Source organism: Suillus bovinus (genome assembly GCF_016758785.1).
Source record: "Suillus bovinus strain UH-Sbo-P2 chromosome Unknown EDB93scaffold_18, whole genome shotgun sequence".
NCBI classification, from domain to species: domain Eukaryota; kingdom Fungi; phylum Basidiomycota; class Agaricomycetes; order Boletales; family Suillaceae; genus Suillus; species Suillus bovinus.
This window is the reverse complement of record NW_024542074.1, coordinates 141,074-154,936: the sequence shown is the minus strand read 5'-3', so window position 1 is coordinate 154,936 and position 13,863 is coordinate 141,074. Positions and strand designations below refer to the sequence as shown.

Here is a 13,863-nt window from a genome sequence, read left to right as displayed (position 1 = left end):
GGTTTCACGACATCAGCCGGCGTTTAAAGAAAAACGAGTCAGGCTTCATGCGGTCATAACAACGCGTCCGAGTCTTCTTTTTTCGTGTCCTATCTCAGCACCGTCTTAATATATCGTAGAGATGGCATTGTATCTTCACCAAACATCAATCATGCATTCTCAACCAGTATATCTCCGACTGCGCAAACTGATGTATATCATCACCGCAGCTCAGCTAGTAGGTCTCTGGCTGTGCAAATTGACGCCTGTCACCACTGCACCAACACCATGCTGAAAATCGAAGATTCTACGTTCAACATCCCTACCATACAAAAGGCCGATAATCGAGGCAGAGGGAAAGAAGGTGCGCATGCATATTGAAGTTCTTCAGTCCCTGTTCTCGAGTATTCTGCCCGTGCAACTCCTTCACAACCAAGATATACGCTGAGCGCCTGGATAGAGTTCATCTTTCGTCATGTAAAAATATCTACTGCGGCCAATCAAAGCAGAAACGGTCATCCTCCCTCGATCTTGTTTTGGTTATCCAAGCACTGGATGGTGGTATAACTAGCACAAATGTCATCGTCATACGTCCATCAAGTTCGCCTCTCACCCACACCCATTCTCTACCAATATGACCATAGTCTTAAATGATCCCGCATGGTGGGCAAACATTAATGCAAATCGCATTCAAAGCTATTTTGTCGGTTCGTATAGAGCAGTCGGATTTGATGCTGCCTATGTCTCAATCTAACCTCGAGCAGTTGCCGCCATCGTTGGAGTAACATATGATTGGAGTGAGCATGAAAATATCAAAGGACTGCTGATATCTCACAGGTATTTTCAGCGCTTACATTGGGACAAGAGGTATGTCGATGCTATTACCGAAACAGCTATCTCTCTAAAAATGGTTTATAGGTCGAGTTGGTCTGGGTGAGTAGACTCGTGTCAGAGGAACACAATGAAAATACATTTAATTACAGAGGCAACGATGGTCTTTAATGACACTTCTGTATCTCAGTGTATGTAGATTGCTTGTCACGGTCATCCTGTGGTACTGACTGGTAGGTATGCTAGGTGCGCTACCTTGGAATCTTATATGCTGCGTGCGTTCGGAAGGCTAAACAATCGGTGTTATGCTGGTGGTCTATCTCTCATAATCAGTCTGAACATGTTTGGTATGTTTCCTTATTACTTTAATTCGTCTGACCAACGGCATACAGGCAGTGTTCCGACCATCTCGCTGACAGATAGAGTGAGCCTTCTGCGGATGCCTACTATTCCTCACCAGTTAACCATAGTTCACTGTAGGAGTGGGTGTAGCGTCACTAACTTATTGGTTCACTAATGACTACCACGCTACATTGTCATAGATGTGAGTCTGTTTGGAGTGTATGCTACTCAAGGCTTACTTAGTGGATTCTTCAGGTTTTATTACATTCGTCGTACGGAATTGGACGAATGTTTTGGTATTTGCGATGCTCTGGGGTGAGCTTGGCACTTGCGAGACCTCAGTGATATTGACTTTACTGAAACATACTGCAAGTCATTATCATCACTCGGTTACATGCCATGTATGAACGATCCAGAAAGATCCTGATATTTCTTGTTTTCACCTTCCTGGCTGTCAACATTTTTGATGGAGTGGTTGTCGTACTGTTGTCGATATATGTTTCAGGGGGTACGCCTAATTATGGATGTGGACACGTACATGGGGCTCATTGATGAATTCCAGAGGAACTCATTCTCTCCGGCACCTATCAGTGCTCATTTGACTACGCGGAAGGTATCCTACTTCTTCCTCCCATCACTTGGATACTCGGAACTGTGTGGGAGGTCCTCGCAGTATGTCTCGCAGTCTGGATTGCGGCAAAACACTTCCGTGAAACGCGACAACATTCCGCAGGAGGAACTGTCGAGGACTGTTTCAGGGTGTTAATGAAAACTCACCTGGTTTACTTTGCCAGGTGAGCTCACATTGTAATTGTTGTTCTTTTTTTATGCTAAAAGATCGGATGTGATAGCTTTGTTGCTATTTCTTGCCTCCAGCTTATTACTGATTTCTCTCCAACACTCTCAACGGTACGTCAATCTTTCACTTATCTCTGCATGCGATAACGATTCACCATTTCTATAGGACCAGAATCCCCTAGAAACTCAGACTTTTTATGGCTTGCTTGAGATTTTGGAGGTCCCTTGAAAGATACACGGTCAGTTCGAGGGACCCAATGAAGAATGGCCTGAGCATGTCAGATCAATGGCAGGCTGCATATTAAGAGCGTCTCGTGCCAGAACGAATTGTAATGATTCGCTGGAAGACTCGGACTTCCGCCTCCACAGGCAGGACGGGTAGGAAGGAGTCAGAACTAAGAGAATGCGTCTTGTGTAGGGCGGCTGCTACTTTTGAAATGAGTTGGTATATGGCATCGGTTGATAATGCAAAGGAATCTAGTCAGTCCTGGATCCCTCGCTTGAGGCTGTGTTGTTGACTGATGATCACAAAGATGCGACACTACTACTATCGTGCACTGCTAGTAGATGTTCGCGTGCCGCACAGGATATGAATTGCTCTGCTCGGGATCTGAGGAACAGGCGATCTGGTGAAAGCCAAAATAGCGTACCTGCGAGAGAACTATCAGCATCTGACAATCTAATCATGATGGTTGAAACTTTGGCTTAGTAGCAGGGTGCGGAGTCGCCAATTTCCCCGCTTATTTGGACCCTGCCAACTCGAACTCGAACATGTACACCGGTAGTGTCAAATCTAATTTGCATACAACCGACTCTGACAACTGGAGCACTGTTATGTCTGATGAAGATGTCGTCCCCATCAATCACCTGCCGCAGGCACCCAGGCCTACTACACGTAAGTACTTACTGATTAAATTCTCGAGCCATACAAACTGACTGTGTCGGTACATACCTCAAAGTCGCAGATGTAATGGAAGACAATTTAACATGTGAATCGCACTTTCGAGGGCGAACATGAAATATGCTGAACAAGGCCTCAAACTTCGCGCTGAGCAAGACATTACTCTTGGCATAGCTGCGAAGGAGGCTACGGAGGACGAAGCTGGGCCCATTTGCAGTATCTGAGGGCTCAGATTCGGGTTGTGCATGACAAGATAGATCCAGATGAGAGGACTGGGAGACGGCTGGCATAGGGTTTTGTCGTATGATCCTTACAACAAGTGATAGAGACACAGACATTACGGTAGCCGTCTGGGACTTCAAACTACCATAGAGCTGTCCTAAAATTTCCGGGTACCAATTGAGGTGCCAGTCAATTCAATACAGCATCGTGTTGAACAAAAGTGGAACGCACAAGCATTGATCCTCGTCAATTATATGTCTTGTATCATCTGCATGAATGTGCTTCGCGCGCATTGTAAAGTCGATCTTCTTCTGTTAAGCCAGTTGGGCCCATCAGTCAGTCAACAACGTTGATGCGTTGTTTAAAGCATGAATTATTGAGGGAAAAAAATATGGACAAATCCGGACTCGAACCGGAGACCCCCCGCATGCTAAGCGGATGTGATAACCAGCTACACCATATGCCCCACGAAAGAGCAGCCGCCGATGGATGCTATATTCATAATTGAGGAAGGAAGTTCGTGGTCGTCGTGGTCGTCGTGGTCGTCGTGGACACCTTAAGCCTTGATTCTTGCGTGCTGTGATCAGTTGACTGTTCAGTGTCTTAGAGCGTGCACCCTGGACTGGGGCCGGGCCTTGGTTTGATATTCGGTGATGTCTCGGCGAATTCCGGGTGGACCTTGATCGTGTACTTTGTCACTGTCTTGATGGACGCTGTACCCACAACTCCAGCTGTACCGGTGCTGCCAACGGACATGTCAACTGCAGACGTGCAGATGAAAGACGAGACTTCCGTAGAAGACAAGGTCACTGAGAATGTTCAGTTAACCGAGACTGGTGAAACGGGCGCCAGTGAGCAAGGACGTGAAACAACCCCGAACCCAGATGGACCCTGTACAAGCGAAGAGGTTCCAATGACCATAATCGCCTCGGACAACGGCAAGGAAGTACAAAAATCTAACTCGGACCCCCTTCCTGACGTCAACAGACCGCAAGAATCCATCATTACTACAGATATTACTATCCCACCAATATCACGTCCACAATCTCCAGCAATGCCACCTCCATCACGTCCTGCTTCACGTCTACCACCAATGGGCTCTTTCCAAGTTCCTTCTCAGCCTTTGCTAGAGCGTCCCCTCAATGTCACAGATGCTTTGGGCTACCTTGATGCTGTCAAAGTACAGTTCCATGACCAGCCAGATGTTTATAACCAATTCCTTGACATCATGAAGGACTTCAAGAGTGGACTGTGCGTTTTATCTTTTCTTCCTAAATTTAGTTCTCATATTTTCACAGCATCGATACACCAGGCGTTATAAAACGCGTCTCCCAACTTTTTCATGGTCACCCCTTCCTTATTCAGGGCTTCAACACTTTCCTCCCTGTCGGTTATCGCATCGAATGTTCCTCTGACCCACAACAGTCCTCTTTTATTACTGTCACAACCCCTACTGGCACAATGCTTCAGTCCACTCGTGACGATTCTTGGCCTTCTGCTCCTCCAGCCCCTCCAGCTACCCTATTGGCTGAACCCGACGTAAACATGTACGGCAGTCTCGACAGCTCCTCTATAGAACCAGCCGTTCAGTATGTCCAAAAGATAAAGCAACGCTGCGACGAAGCCACCTACCGCCGGTTTCTAGAAATTCTCGGCAAGTACCATAACACCACCGACGCCGTCGACGAGGTAAGCCTTCTGCTTTTCGCATTCAAATTACTCTTGATGCATGTTTCACAGCGCGAAGTATCAGCTGAAATTGCCCGCCTTTTCAAAGACGATCCCGATTTGCGCGCCGATTTTAGGATTTTCATGCCTGAGAAGAGCCAGGCACTTTTTGATGAAGCAGAAGAAAGCTATATTACACTTCCAACAGGACGCCGAACGCGCTCAAATACGCCCTTGGATGGGAAGCCTGTCCGCCGTCGCACAGACCCCCAACCTCCCGTCGAGCCCTCTGTCCCTCAAAAACGCAAGCGTAAGGCCAACGAACGTGACACTGTTTCCACCGCACCCAAAGCTCCCTCCAAGGTGATTCCCTGACTCCCAAAGGCAGACGACTCACTGACCAATCCAAGCTCAAACAGCCACCTCTCCCTCCTTCCCTCCTCCCACCAGATGACACACACTTCTTTGACCGCGTCAAGCGTGCACTTGGGAATCGAGACACTTACAACGAGTTTTTGAAGCTTGTAAATCTCTTTACCCAGGAGCTTATAGATACCGCACGCCTCGTCCGTGAAGCACGGAATTTCTTGGGAGATGCCGATCTGATGCGTCAGTTTAGGGAGATTCTTGGCTGGGATGATAGGCGCGAGAGGGAGCGGTGGGTCTTGGAGGAGAGTCAGCAGCAGCAGACTTGGGCGAGGGCGCAAGGCCAGGGAGGCCCCATGGTCGTCCCAATCCGCCCGGGCAGAGTAAGTGCGGGGCTCCAACTAGGAAGTTACCGCCGAATGCCACCTAGCGTACGTTCTCACCGCTCTATTCATCCCATACTGACCACCACACAGGAAGCCAACGTCGCCTGTGCAGGGCGCGATGAGATGTGCCGCGCAGTCCTCAACGACGAATGGGTCTCGCACCCCACCTGGTCGTCCGAAGACGCAGGCTTCATAGCGCACAGGAAAAACATCTATGAAGAGGCTCTCCACCGCTCCGAAGAAGAACGCCATGAGTACGATTTCCACGTTGAAGCGGCCACACGCACCATTGCCATTCTTGAGCCTCTCGCTGCCAAAATCGCCCAACTCCCGCTCGAAGAGCGATCCGGGTTTAAACTGAAGCCTAATCTCGGAGGCTCGGGCAAAGCAGTGCATGCACGCGTCATTAAGAAGATATACGGACGCGAAGCTGGACTGGACGTTTTGCAAGCAATGCAAGACGCGCCAGCCCTGGCGATCCCGGTCGTCCTCATGCGCCTCAAAGAGAAGGAAGAGGAATGGAAACGCGCACAGAGGGAGTGGAATAAAGTATGGAGGGAAGTGGACGCCCGGAACGCTTCTCGTGCTTTGGACCACGCAGGGATCGCATGTAAAGCCGCAGACAAAAAAGCTCTTTCAGCAAAAGCGCTCGTGGCTCAGATCGAAGCCGCGCGTGATGCGCAGGCGAGCCAGCGGGCTGCGCTTGTGGATCCGTTGTTTGCGCGTGCGAGGGTGCGGCATCAATTGGCGTACGAGGTTGTGGACACAGTGTGTGTTGCAGGATGCTGTGAAGATGGCGTTGTCGTTTTTGGATAGGACGCAAGGGCAGATCGGGGCTCCTGAGCGAAGACGCGTCGAGGGATTCTTGCGGACGTTCATTCCACTGTTCTTTGTTTTGGATCAAGAAGTGTTTCATAGAGCGTTCGTGCTTGGGGAAGCGGGGGAAGTTGACATGGGGGATGATGTGGACGATGGGGAGACGGGGAGTGTTTCGGGTGGGAGTGGGGGCAAGAAGAGGAAGGGTGGGATTTCTTCGGGCGGGGATTTGAGAAAGAAGTTGTTGAAGAGCGAGCAAGCCAAGTTGACGGGAAGGAAGACGCGTGCACAGGAAGCGGCGTCTCCGTCTTCTTCGAGACCTGCTTCGAGACCTGCATCTCCTGTGATACCTGATGCGATGCAGGTAGATGCCGTGGAGGAGGGGGAACGAGAGCCTGTTGTGCCGTTGCGCAAGGCCTCGAGGAAGAATGTTTTCTTTGGGAATACTGTGTTTTATGTGCTATTGCGACTTTTAGAGGCGCGTGGTTTTTTGCTGGTTCCCCACTTTTCCATTCCTAACGTTCGTTCGTCCGTTCGACTACAGGTATTATACTCCAGACTCCTGTTCTTCAAACAGCTCAGCGCGCGCATCGCTGTTGAAGCGCCTAAATCGGCGTCTAAAGCGAAATCAGTCGTTCCACCGCTAGGGATGCCGTCCCTCGTTGAACTCGCTCAGTCAGACGATCGAGCTGCTCATGCAGATCATTTCTATGATCTAATGCTCGAGTCGTGCGAGAGGCTATTTGATAATGAGATCGAGCAATATGTGTTCGAGGAGCAGATGAGGTATATGTTTGGGGTGAAGGATGCATATCGGATATTTACGATCGATAAAGTCATAGGGTCGTTGATCAAGCAGGTGTGTCGTCCTCCTATTCTAGTTGTGAGCATTATCTGATGATGTGGGTGTAGGTCCAGATTGTGTTGGCTGATTCCAGGAGTCAAGAACTCTTTGAGCTTTTGAAGCGCGATCGGGCATTACAAGTGCCGACGATCCAAGATCAGCTCAACAGCCGACGGTTTGCAGAAAATCTGCTTGGACCTGATGAGAACATCTTCCGGATAGATTGGGTGCGTCTTTTCTAATTTCAGATCCTTTTGAGTATTCATGTGGAACTGGAACAGCTCCCAGACACAAAAATGATGACGATTCAATTACTCGGGAAGGATGATTCGAGGATTGATGATTCAGAGATGTTGGCGGAGAGGTGGCAGGCCTATGTGGATTCGTTCGTGTCGGTGCGTATTCGTTATAAGGGTTTCTGTCGCGTGGGTTCATGGGTTTTATGCTTTGCAGAGTCCTGTCACGGAGGGCATATCGCATTCCCGCGTTAGACGTCCATTCCTTCGCAAGTGCGTACATGCTACTCTTCACCTTCCCCTCTCACACATATATACAAATGCTAATACTTGTTTTGCAGGAACGTCCCTCCCTCAACTGCTGCAAGTACCCCAGTGGTGCTCGCACGTAGTGCACTAGAAACGAAAGTATGCGTCCGGACGTACCGCTTGTTTTTCGTATCGGGTACGGAAGACTTTCTGTGGCGGATCCCGTCCAAGGCAGATTTGGTGGCCTCTGGACGAGAAGAAGTGAGGAGTGAACAGCGGACTATGAAGGCAAAGGCAGGGAAGTGGAGTCCTGATCTTCTGGTAAATGAGATCAAGGAGCCAACGCCTGTGCAGGCTGGGAAGGAACAGACCACTGTGTCTGTACTCGTGTCCGTGTCTGAGCCTGAGCCTGTGAGGGTAGTTTGAGGTGAGGCGCCAGTGCTGGTATTGGAGACGTACGCGCGTGGCTATTGTACATATGATTATTTTAATTTTGTTATTGATTTTTTTGAACTTACACTCAGGTGTTGTACAGATATGTGCTACGCCAATACGGAGATGGTTGAAGTGGGAGGGATATTTGGCCATGGCCAAGATACCGGCTCTTCATGGCCAAACATAACTCCCACTTCAGCACACATCGAATATGACCAGGCCTGTGTGGCTCATAACTAAGAAGAGGCGCGAAGCGAGTACATGTGGGTCTGTGGAGGATCTGCGGCTGAGTGGCAAAGGTGCTGTATAGTACATAGGAAGAGGTATGGATGACATGTTTGTCCTTGCTTGTGCCTGAAGAGACCGTATATTCTCCCTTCTGGTCAAATCTGAGAGCATCTGACAATTCTCGAACATCGTTAGGCTAGCAAGCACTGTATACTATCCTGCAGCCGTCACTTCTTCCTAATCGGCGCTCAACAAGCTTAGATTCATTGCAATACAACAGAAAGGACTTCTGAATGAAAATGAAATGTAAACGTTCCATTGAACCATCATGCATTCGAATCCGAACGCGTTTGAAGTTCAATTTGTGTCAATTGAAAGTCTGATACGGTGGAGAATTCGGACTCGGATGAATGGCAAACCTGACTGGTATTGCAAAACTGTAGGTGCATCCGAGTAACGAGGATTGTATGCATGACGACTTGGAATGTCGCGAACATATTCGAGGAGTTGAACTGCGTAAAAGAATTATCAGGACCCTCAGCCGATATCGAGTTAGATTCGGATTTGTACACACCGGCAGCCTTGCAATGAGTAAGAGATTGATCACCGACAGCGCTAGGATTGAAAGATTGATATCGTTTTGACAGCCATAAAGGTACTACTTGCCTAGTCCAGTTCCGAAGTAAAAAATGTTGTGTTGCAGAAGGATATCGAGCAGCAGATACCTTCTTTCTCGGTATTCCCAATATACACGAATCATGGTGAGCACTATGATCTCTGCGGCAAAAGTGAGCACTCGACTATATTTATAGCGTGATCTCACCAAGGTCGAAAACTACCAGAAGTGACCAATCATATGCAGCCGTCGTGTCGTGGGATAGTGTGTAACAACCGCCACCCATATCTGATACTAGTAGTTGGACTGTCATCGACTCACACTGAGTGATTTACATGTGGCTCGTCTTGAAGGCACTCACGTCCTGACTGGCTCAAAACCGTCTGTATGATCACATCCAAAGTCACCAGGCACTGAAGTGAGGCATGTCAGAGTACGAAATGTGGGAATGCAACTGTATGCATACGACTATCGTTGACAACATGAGGCCGAGAATGAATTTCTTTTGTCCCCATAATCCATAGGTCCGAAGAACGAAGATACCTAGAGATCCTGTGAGCATTCTGTGTGAATGCTCTGTAAAAGTAATACCTTCTGCACCAGCTATGCACAATCCAGCAGCACCTGAGGGACGAATTTGAAGCGGAACAGGCAGGTGATTTTATTGTTCGATACTTACAAAACCATATCAAGTGTAGAAGGTTACAAGTCTACATCGGAAATCCTCAGGACAGCAGGTGACATTATTTCTGACAAATACTCACCACAAAATCTTCACTCCGGAGATAGTTCACTTCCGTATCCTGGTCAGTGCAAGTTAACGATACAGCATGCTACTTGGACTCACTGCATAAGTGTACAGAGAGCATGAAGGCTGGCATGTATCTCGCCATGATATAAAAAGTACTTCCTTTCTTCCATTGTGACCAATGAATCAAAGATACCTATGCACATCAGTTAGCCTGTCGACAGGCTATATCTCGCAAAGATGAAGTCACCTCCTGGTCCAATGTCAGGATACAATCGTAGAACTGTGACAATATGTTTGTGAATGACGGCTAGACAAGTGGCAAGAGGACGCACCCAAAAAACCACTAGTGATGCTAGCGCAAAGCTTGTTAGCTATAAGAGATTATCGTGGTCGAATTGATAGCACCAAGAATATACTGTCAGTACCAAGATTATGAATATGGGTAAAGCGAACATGTCAAAGAAAATCAATCGCTTACATTCTGAGACTGCAGGATGGTTGAGAGGTAAATGGAGGTTTGTAAGTCCATGGTTAAGAGACAGCTGGATGGAGACGCTGGTATCGGGGAGCATGACGCTGCGCCTGGTAGGCAGAATATATAGCAAGCAACAATTTCAATCAGCGGGATGACATGAAGTATGACTCATCGGGTCGCAACAGCCCATGGCATGATAAATTGACATGTCAATCAACCAAAGCAAGGGTCAAAGACCTTTGACTGCTTCAAGGCACCTCACTTTCGAATTGCATGAGCATAATAGAATGCAGAGTATCGCACGCGCACGCCACCGACCTCATAAGTACCCAGGGCCGTCAGCACCTCGCGTAACGATACCGTAAATCTCATTCACCATAGAAAAAGTTTCTATCAATTCAAAGGTATGCTCAACTGGCATTGAAAGAAAGTCAGCTATATGCAAAGTACCTATAAATGATGTTTCTTACAAGTAGAATAACAGATGACTTTTGAACGGGAAGAGTGAGGGGTTATGAAGGCGAACGCGAGGGGAGCGAAGTCCTGATATTGTGGTAAGGAGGGTGACGGAGCCGAGTCATCTGTCACCGTGCAGGCCGGGAAGTGTGTCTGAGCCTGAGCTTGTGAGTCAGAGGGTTGTTTCCAAAGCTGGAAGTTCAACTTACTGATAAACGCTGCTTGGTCTACACGCCTGACAAGAAAAACGTGTGCGTGCCAATATGCACAAACGAGCGAGCGACTGTGCAGTGCCCGGGTAGCTCGTGTGGGGTCCATTACGTCATCCCACAAAAGTTCTGTAGGATGCCTGAACTAAGCGTTGCACAATATCATCATTGACCTTCCATAATGTCCCAACGATTCCAACAACGCTCTTGACCCCTGAAAATTGGGTCCGGTTGGTAGTCCTGCCTTGTTCCAACAGCTCAACAGCGCGACACGTATCACCGCTACGACGAGCACACAACCCAGCGTCAACGACAAGTGTACCTTGGAAGAATTTGTGACATTGTGTCGAGATGATACTGAAGCCGTCGTGGACATGTAAGCGTCCAGAAGTCGCATAAGCTAAGCCTTCCTCCAGTTGAGTATCATGTCTGTGTTGATCAGCATGACGAACCCAGAATAGACTTGCTCCCATGCGAGGTAGCAAAACTTTCAGAAACAACATATGCTGCTGCCTTGAAATGATGCACGGCAGTATTTAAACTGTCCACGTCATCGCCCGCGCTGGTACGATCAAGCCCTGAATGATGGAATATCAGATAGACCGTGACTAGCGACTTATAGACCAGTGATCGACGACGAGCATGCTGCGTCGACAGAACCAAGACACAGCATAGGATCTCTTGCAGCTCGTCGAGGTCTTCTCCGTTATGTTGATGCTTAAAGCGGGTAGAAAGTTGAAGCGCACTGGTATTTAATGACACCGATCTGTGTGACCGACCGGGTGGAAGTTCAGCACATCCCTCTGAAGTGCGATGGCTCGATCCAAGTCTTCGTCGTTGGCTCGATGCTTGAAGCAGACGGAGAATCAAATCGCGAGGTTTCTTATTGACACTGACCGGGCTGTGTTGACCGACTGGGTATGAAGCCAGCAATTCCCTGTGAAGCGCAAGTCTTCGTCGTTGCCTCGCGGCTCAAATCGGGAGGAGAGTTGTTATTTGAGAACTTGGGCTGATCTATGTCGACTGGGCGTAAGGCCAGCACATCGAGCAACGGGTACTTTTTTTCATGGTATGCCCAACATACAGGAATCATGGGCGGATACGACTTCCTCCTGCCTTGGCTGAAAGATTATGGTTGCTATACTCGTTGGCATCTGTCAGGCATTATCTGAAATAGACAATACTGACCATGCGATCCAGTAATTCTCTGACGAAGATCTCAAATGTACGCAGGAGTTCTCTATAACAGGACATGGGACTCAATTCAAACGAGGCATATACGCTGACCCGAACTTTAGAAGATGGCTCGCACGGCCTAGAGTCATTTCAATACCCGCAGGACAGATAGGGTTGAGGATGACTTACAGAAGTGCGCGCTCATGCCATTCGATGACAGCCTCGTCTATGTGTACAGATTTATTGCTTGTCTGATATTCGGCATCGCCAGCCTCGACCGTCACATGGAAACCAGCGGGGATTCGGAGACCAAGAGTGAGGTCAATTGCGCGAATGACTTTGAGGAAATCGTCAATACGAGCTGAGTGGAAACAGACATCACATACCAGTAACGACGACTTGTTACACTCCACAACCCTCCCTGGTCCTGAGTGACGACCTACACTTATGTTTTCTCCCTTTCAAGGGCTCGGTACTGGGAGCAGAATTCTCTTGTGGAAGAGTTGGGAAAGATGTCGTCGAATATAAGTGAGAATCAGAGTCTGATTCTGATTCTGATGAGCTTGAAGACTCAGATGTGACATGTCGACGACAAGCCATGATGATGGCTGAAGGATAAATTCAAACTAACACTTGAGAGTCAGATGTGTGCTGGAATTCATGAACGCTACAGTACCTGCAGTAAAGTTTTGAAGGATTATAAAGGAGGGAACCACAGCCTACAGCACGCAGGGCCGATGAGTCAACAGAACAGAAGCGACTTGCAGACATAGCCTCATTTACACAGTGGGCCCGTCAGAAGAATTTGCATAGGCTATATGTCATCGGCTTTGACATGTGGCTGCTACTGCATCAGTCCTGTAAGTCGTTATTGTCTAGAGCTATTATATCAGGACTAGGCCGTCGACCTCATGTTGCAGTGCCTCACCACAAATATATGCCTCAGCCGGAATTCTGGGTCATGGATGCGCTGTCAGAAATCACGTTGCGTGAGAAGGCACGGGGCTGACAAGATGTTATATCCAACTTGTGTTGCTGCAGAGAGGCTGAGAGCACCAAGGGAGGTTTTGATTGACGAAGTTGTGCCACTGCCAGTGGAGTAATTATCAGCAGAAATTACATAATCACATTAGCTTTTCGTTACAACTTGCAATTTGTACACCCCGGGCCAGAGCTGAAGACGTGGAGTCCAGCCAACTCACTCACCCTGGACCTTGAATAGCTTCGCTCCCTTGTATGTTCACTGCAACACACACCGTCGATATAAAAGTTTGACCTCTCGGACGGAGAACCGCGGCAGCACATCACGGACAATACATGGATAAGCCGCGGCCTGGCAAATTGGCAATGGATAGTTGAGTCGATAGAGTATCCCAGTTTTAAGGCTAATGATATATCCACCCACCAATATAAGAATCAAACCCTCGAGGGTAGTGAATAGCATTGATGGCCTGTCTCTTTCGAACGATGATTGAAGGCCCAAGTTGACTCTTGTCTCCATCCTTGTCGCGGTTGAATCCCTTATTTTTGCCTTTAGATCGACACGTGGCTGAATAGGGTATCCCTGACATTCCTCCGAGGAGATGCCATACGTAGTAATAATCGTGACTTCTTTGTCGAAGTCAGTCGTTGTCTGTGATGCTAAATGCTACGGTGCCAGGCATGGTCAGTTCAAGTTAACACGCAACATCAACTTTGCACCACCTACCTCTCGATCTCGAGCTCAACTCATCCACGAACCTTCGGCAAGTTACAAATGTGAATTCGAATCTTCGCTCTCCGATATAAAGTCAAGCATCACAATGTAGCGTCCAGTATCAGAATTATCCTGATGTTGGTGAATGTCTACTATATATTGTAATATATATTTCTCACGTTC

At 48.1% G+C, this 13,863-nt stretch overlaps 4 protein-coding genes and 1 non-coding gene across 5 annotated transcripts; 2 read left to right on the top strand and 3 right to left on the bottom strand.

Annotated features, from left to right (window-relative positions):
* Positions 1-613: 613 nt before the first annotated feature.
* EDB93DRAFT_1273254 (uncharacterized protein) lies at positions 614-2,654 on the top strand (the record flags this gene model as incomplete). The annotated part of the gene is made up of 12 exons (XM_041454363.1): positions 614-686; positions 744-776; positions 827-846; positions 898-912; positions 963-1,001; positions 1,057-1,085; positions 1,144-1,157; positions 1,396-1,467; positions 1,526-1,660; positions 1,715-1,946; positions 2,004-2,061; positions 2,117-2,654. 12 exons carry the CDS (start codon positions 614-616, stop codon positions 2,177-2,179), a joined length of 783 nt encoding a protein of 260 aa, XP_041309011.1. The 3' UTR covers positions 2,180-2,654.
* Positions 2,655-3,465: 811 nt separating this feature from the next.
* EDB93DRAFT_t55 lies at positions 3,466-3,539 on the bottom strand. The gene has a single exon. It is a non-coding gene; the product is annotated as a tRNA-Ala (tRNA).
* Positions 3,540-3,750: 211 nt separating this feature from the next.
* On the top strand, positions 3,751-8,064 carry EDB93DRAFT_1327559 (uncharacterized protein; the record flags this gene model as incomplete). The annotated part of the gene is made up of 11 exons (XM_041455089.1): positions 3,751-4,324; positions 4,372-4,762; positions 4,814-5,104; positions 5,152-5,538; positions 5,584-6,225; positions 6,275-6,829; positions 6,887-7,168; positions 7,222-7,380; positions 7,435-7,548; positions 7,607-7,662; positions 7,731-8,064. The coding sequence occupies exons 1-11, from the start codon at positions 3,780-3,782 to the stop codon at positions 8,062-8,064; spliced, it is 3,756 nt and encodes a 1,251-aa protein (XP_041309010.1). The 5' UTR covers positions 3,751-3,779.
* Positions 8,065-8,426: 362 nt separating this feature from the next.
* On the bottom strand, positions 8,427-10,551 carry EDB93DRAFT_253220 (uncharacterized protein). The gene is made up of 15 exons (XM_041455863.1): positions 10,520-10,551; positions 10,147-10,461; positions 10,074-10,083; positions 10,001-10,020; positions 9,916-9,948; positions 9,765-9,861; positions 9,682-9,710; positions 9,597-9,627; positions 9,509-9,541; positions 9,384-9,460; positions 9,279-9,330; positions 9,125-9,223; positions 8,968-9,078; positions 8,876-8,916; positions 8,427-8,813 (listed from the first exon to the last, which is right to left on the bottom strand). The coding sequence occupies exons 2-15, from the start codon at positions 10,195-10,197 to the stop codon at positions 8,628-8,630; spliced, it is 870 nt and encodes a 289-aa protein (XP_041309009.1). The 5' UTR covers positions 10,198-10,461; positions 10,520-10,551; the 3' UTR covers positions 8,427-8,627.
* EDB93DRAFT_1249088 (uncharacterized protein) lies at positions 10,463-12,584 on the bottom strand (the record flags this gene model as incomplete). Its single annotated transcript, XM_041452801.1, has 10 exons — positions 10,463-10,557; positions 10,614-10,763; positions 10,809-10,953; positions 11,009-11,214; positions 11,261-11,656; positions 11,706-11,831; positions 11,893-11,929; positions 11,997-12,123; positions 12,174-12,345; positions 12,428-12,584. 10 exons carry the CDS (start codon positions 12,582-12,584, stop codon positions 10,463-10,465), a joined length of 1,611 nt encoding a protein of 536 aa, XP_041309008.1.
* Between the last annotated feature and the right edge of the window lie 1,279 nt (positions 12,585-13,863).

Excerpts from the sequence above, each read along its gene's own strand:
- EDB93DRAFT_253220 (XM_041455863.1), bottom strand. The coding sequence starts at position 10,197 with ATGGACTTACAAACCTCCATTTACCTCTCAACCATCCTGCAGTCTCAG. Across the intron at positions 9,949-10,000 it reads CATCACTAGTGGTTTTTTGG|TTCTACGATTGTATCCTGAC; the intron begins GTGCGTCCTCTT and ends ATATTGTCACAG. Across the intron at positions 9,862-9,915 it reads TCCTGACATTGGACCAGGAG|GTATCTTTGATTCATTGGTC; the intron begins GTGACTTCATCT and ends TGATGTGCATAG.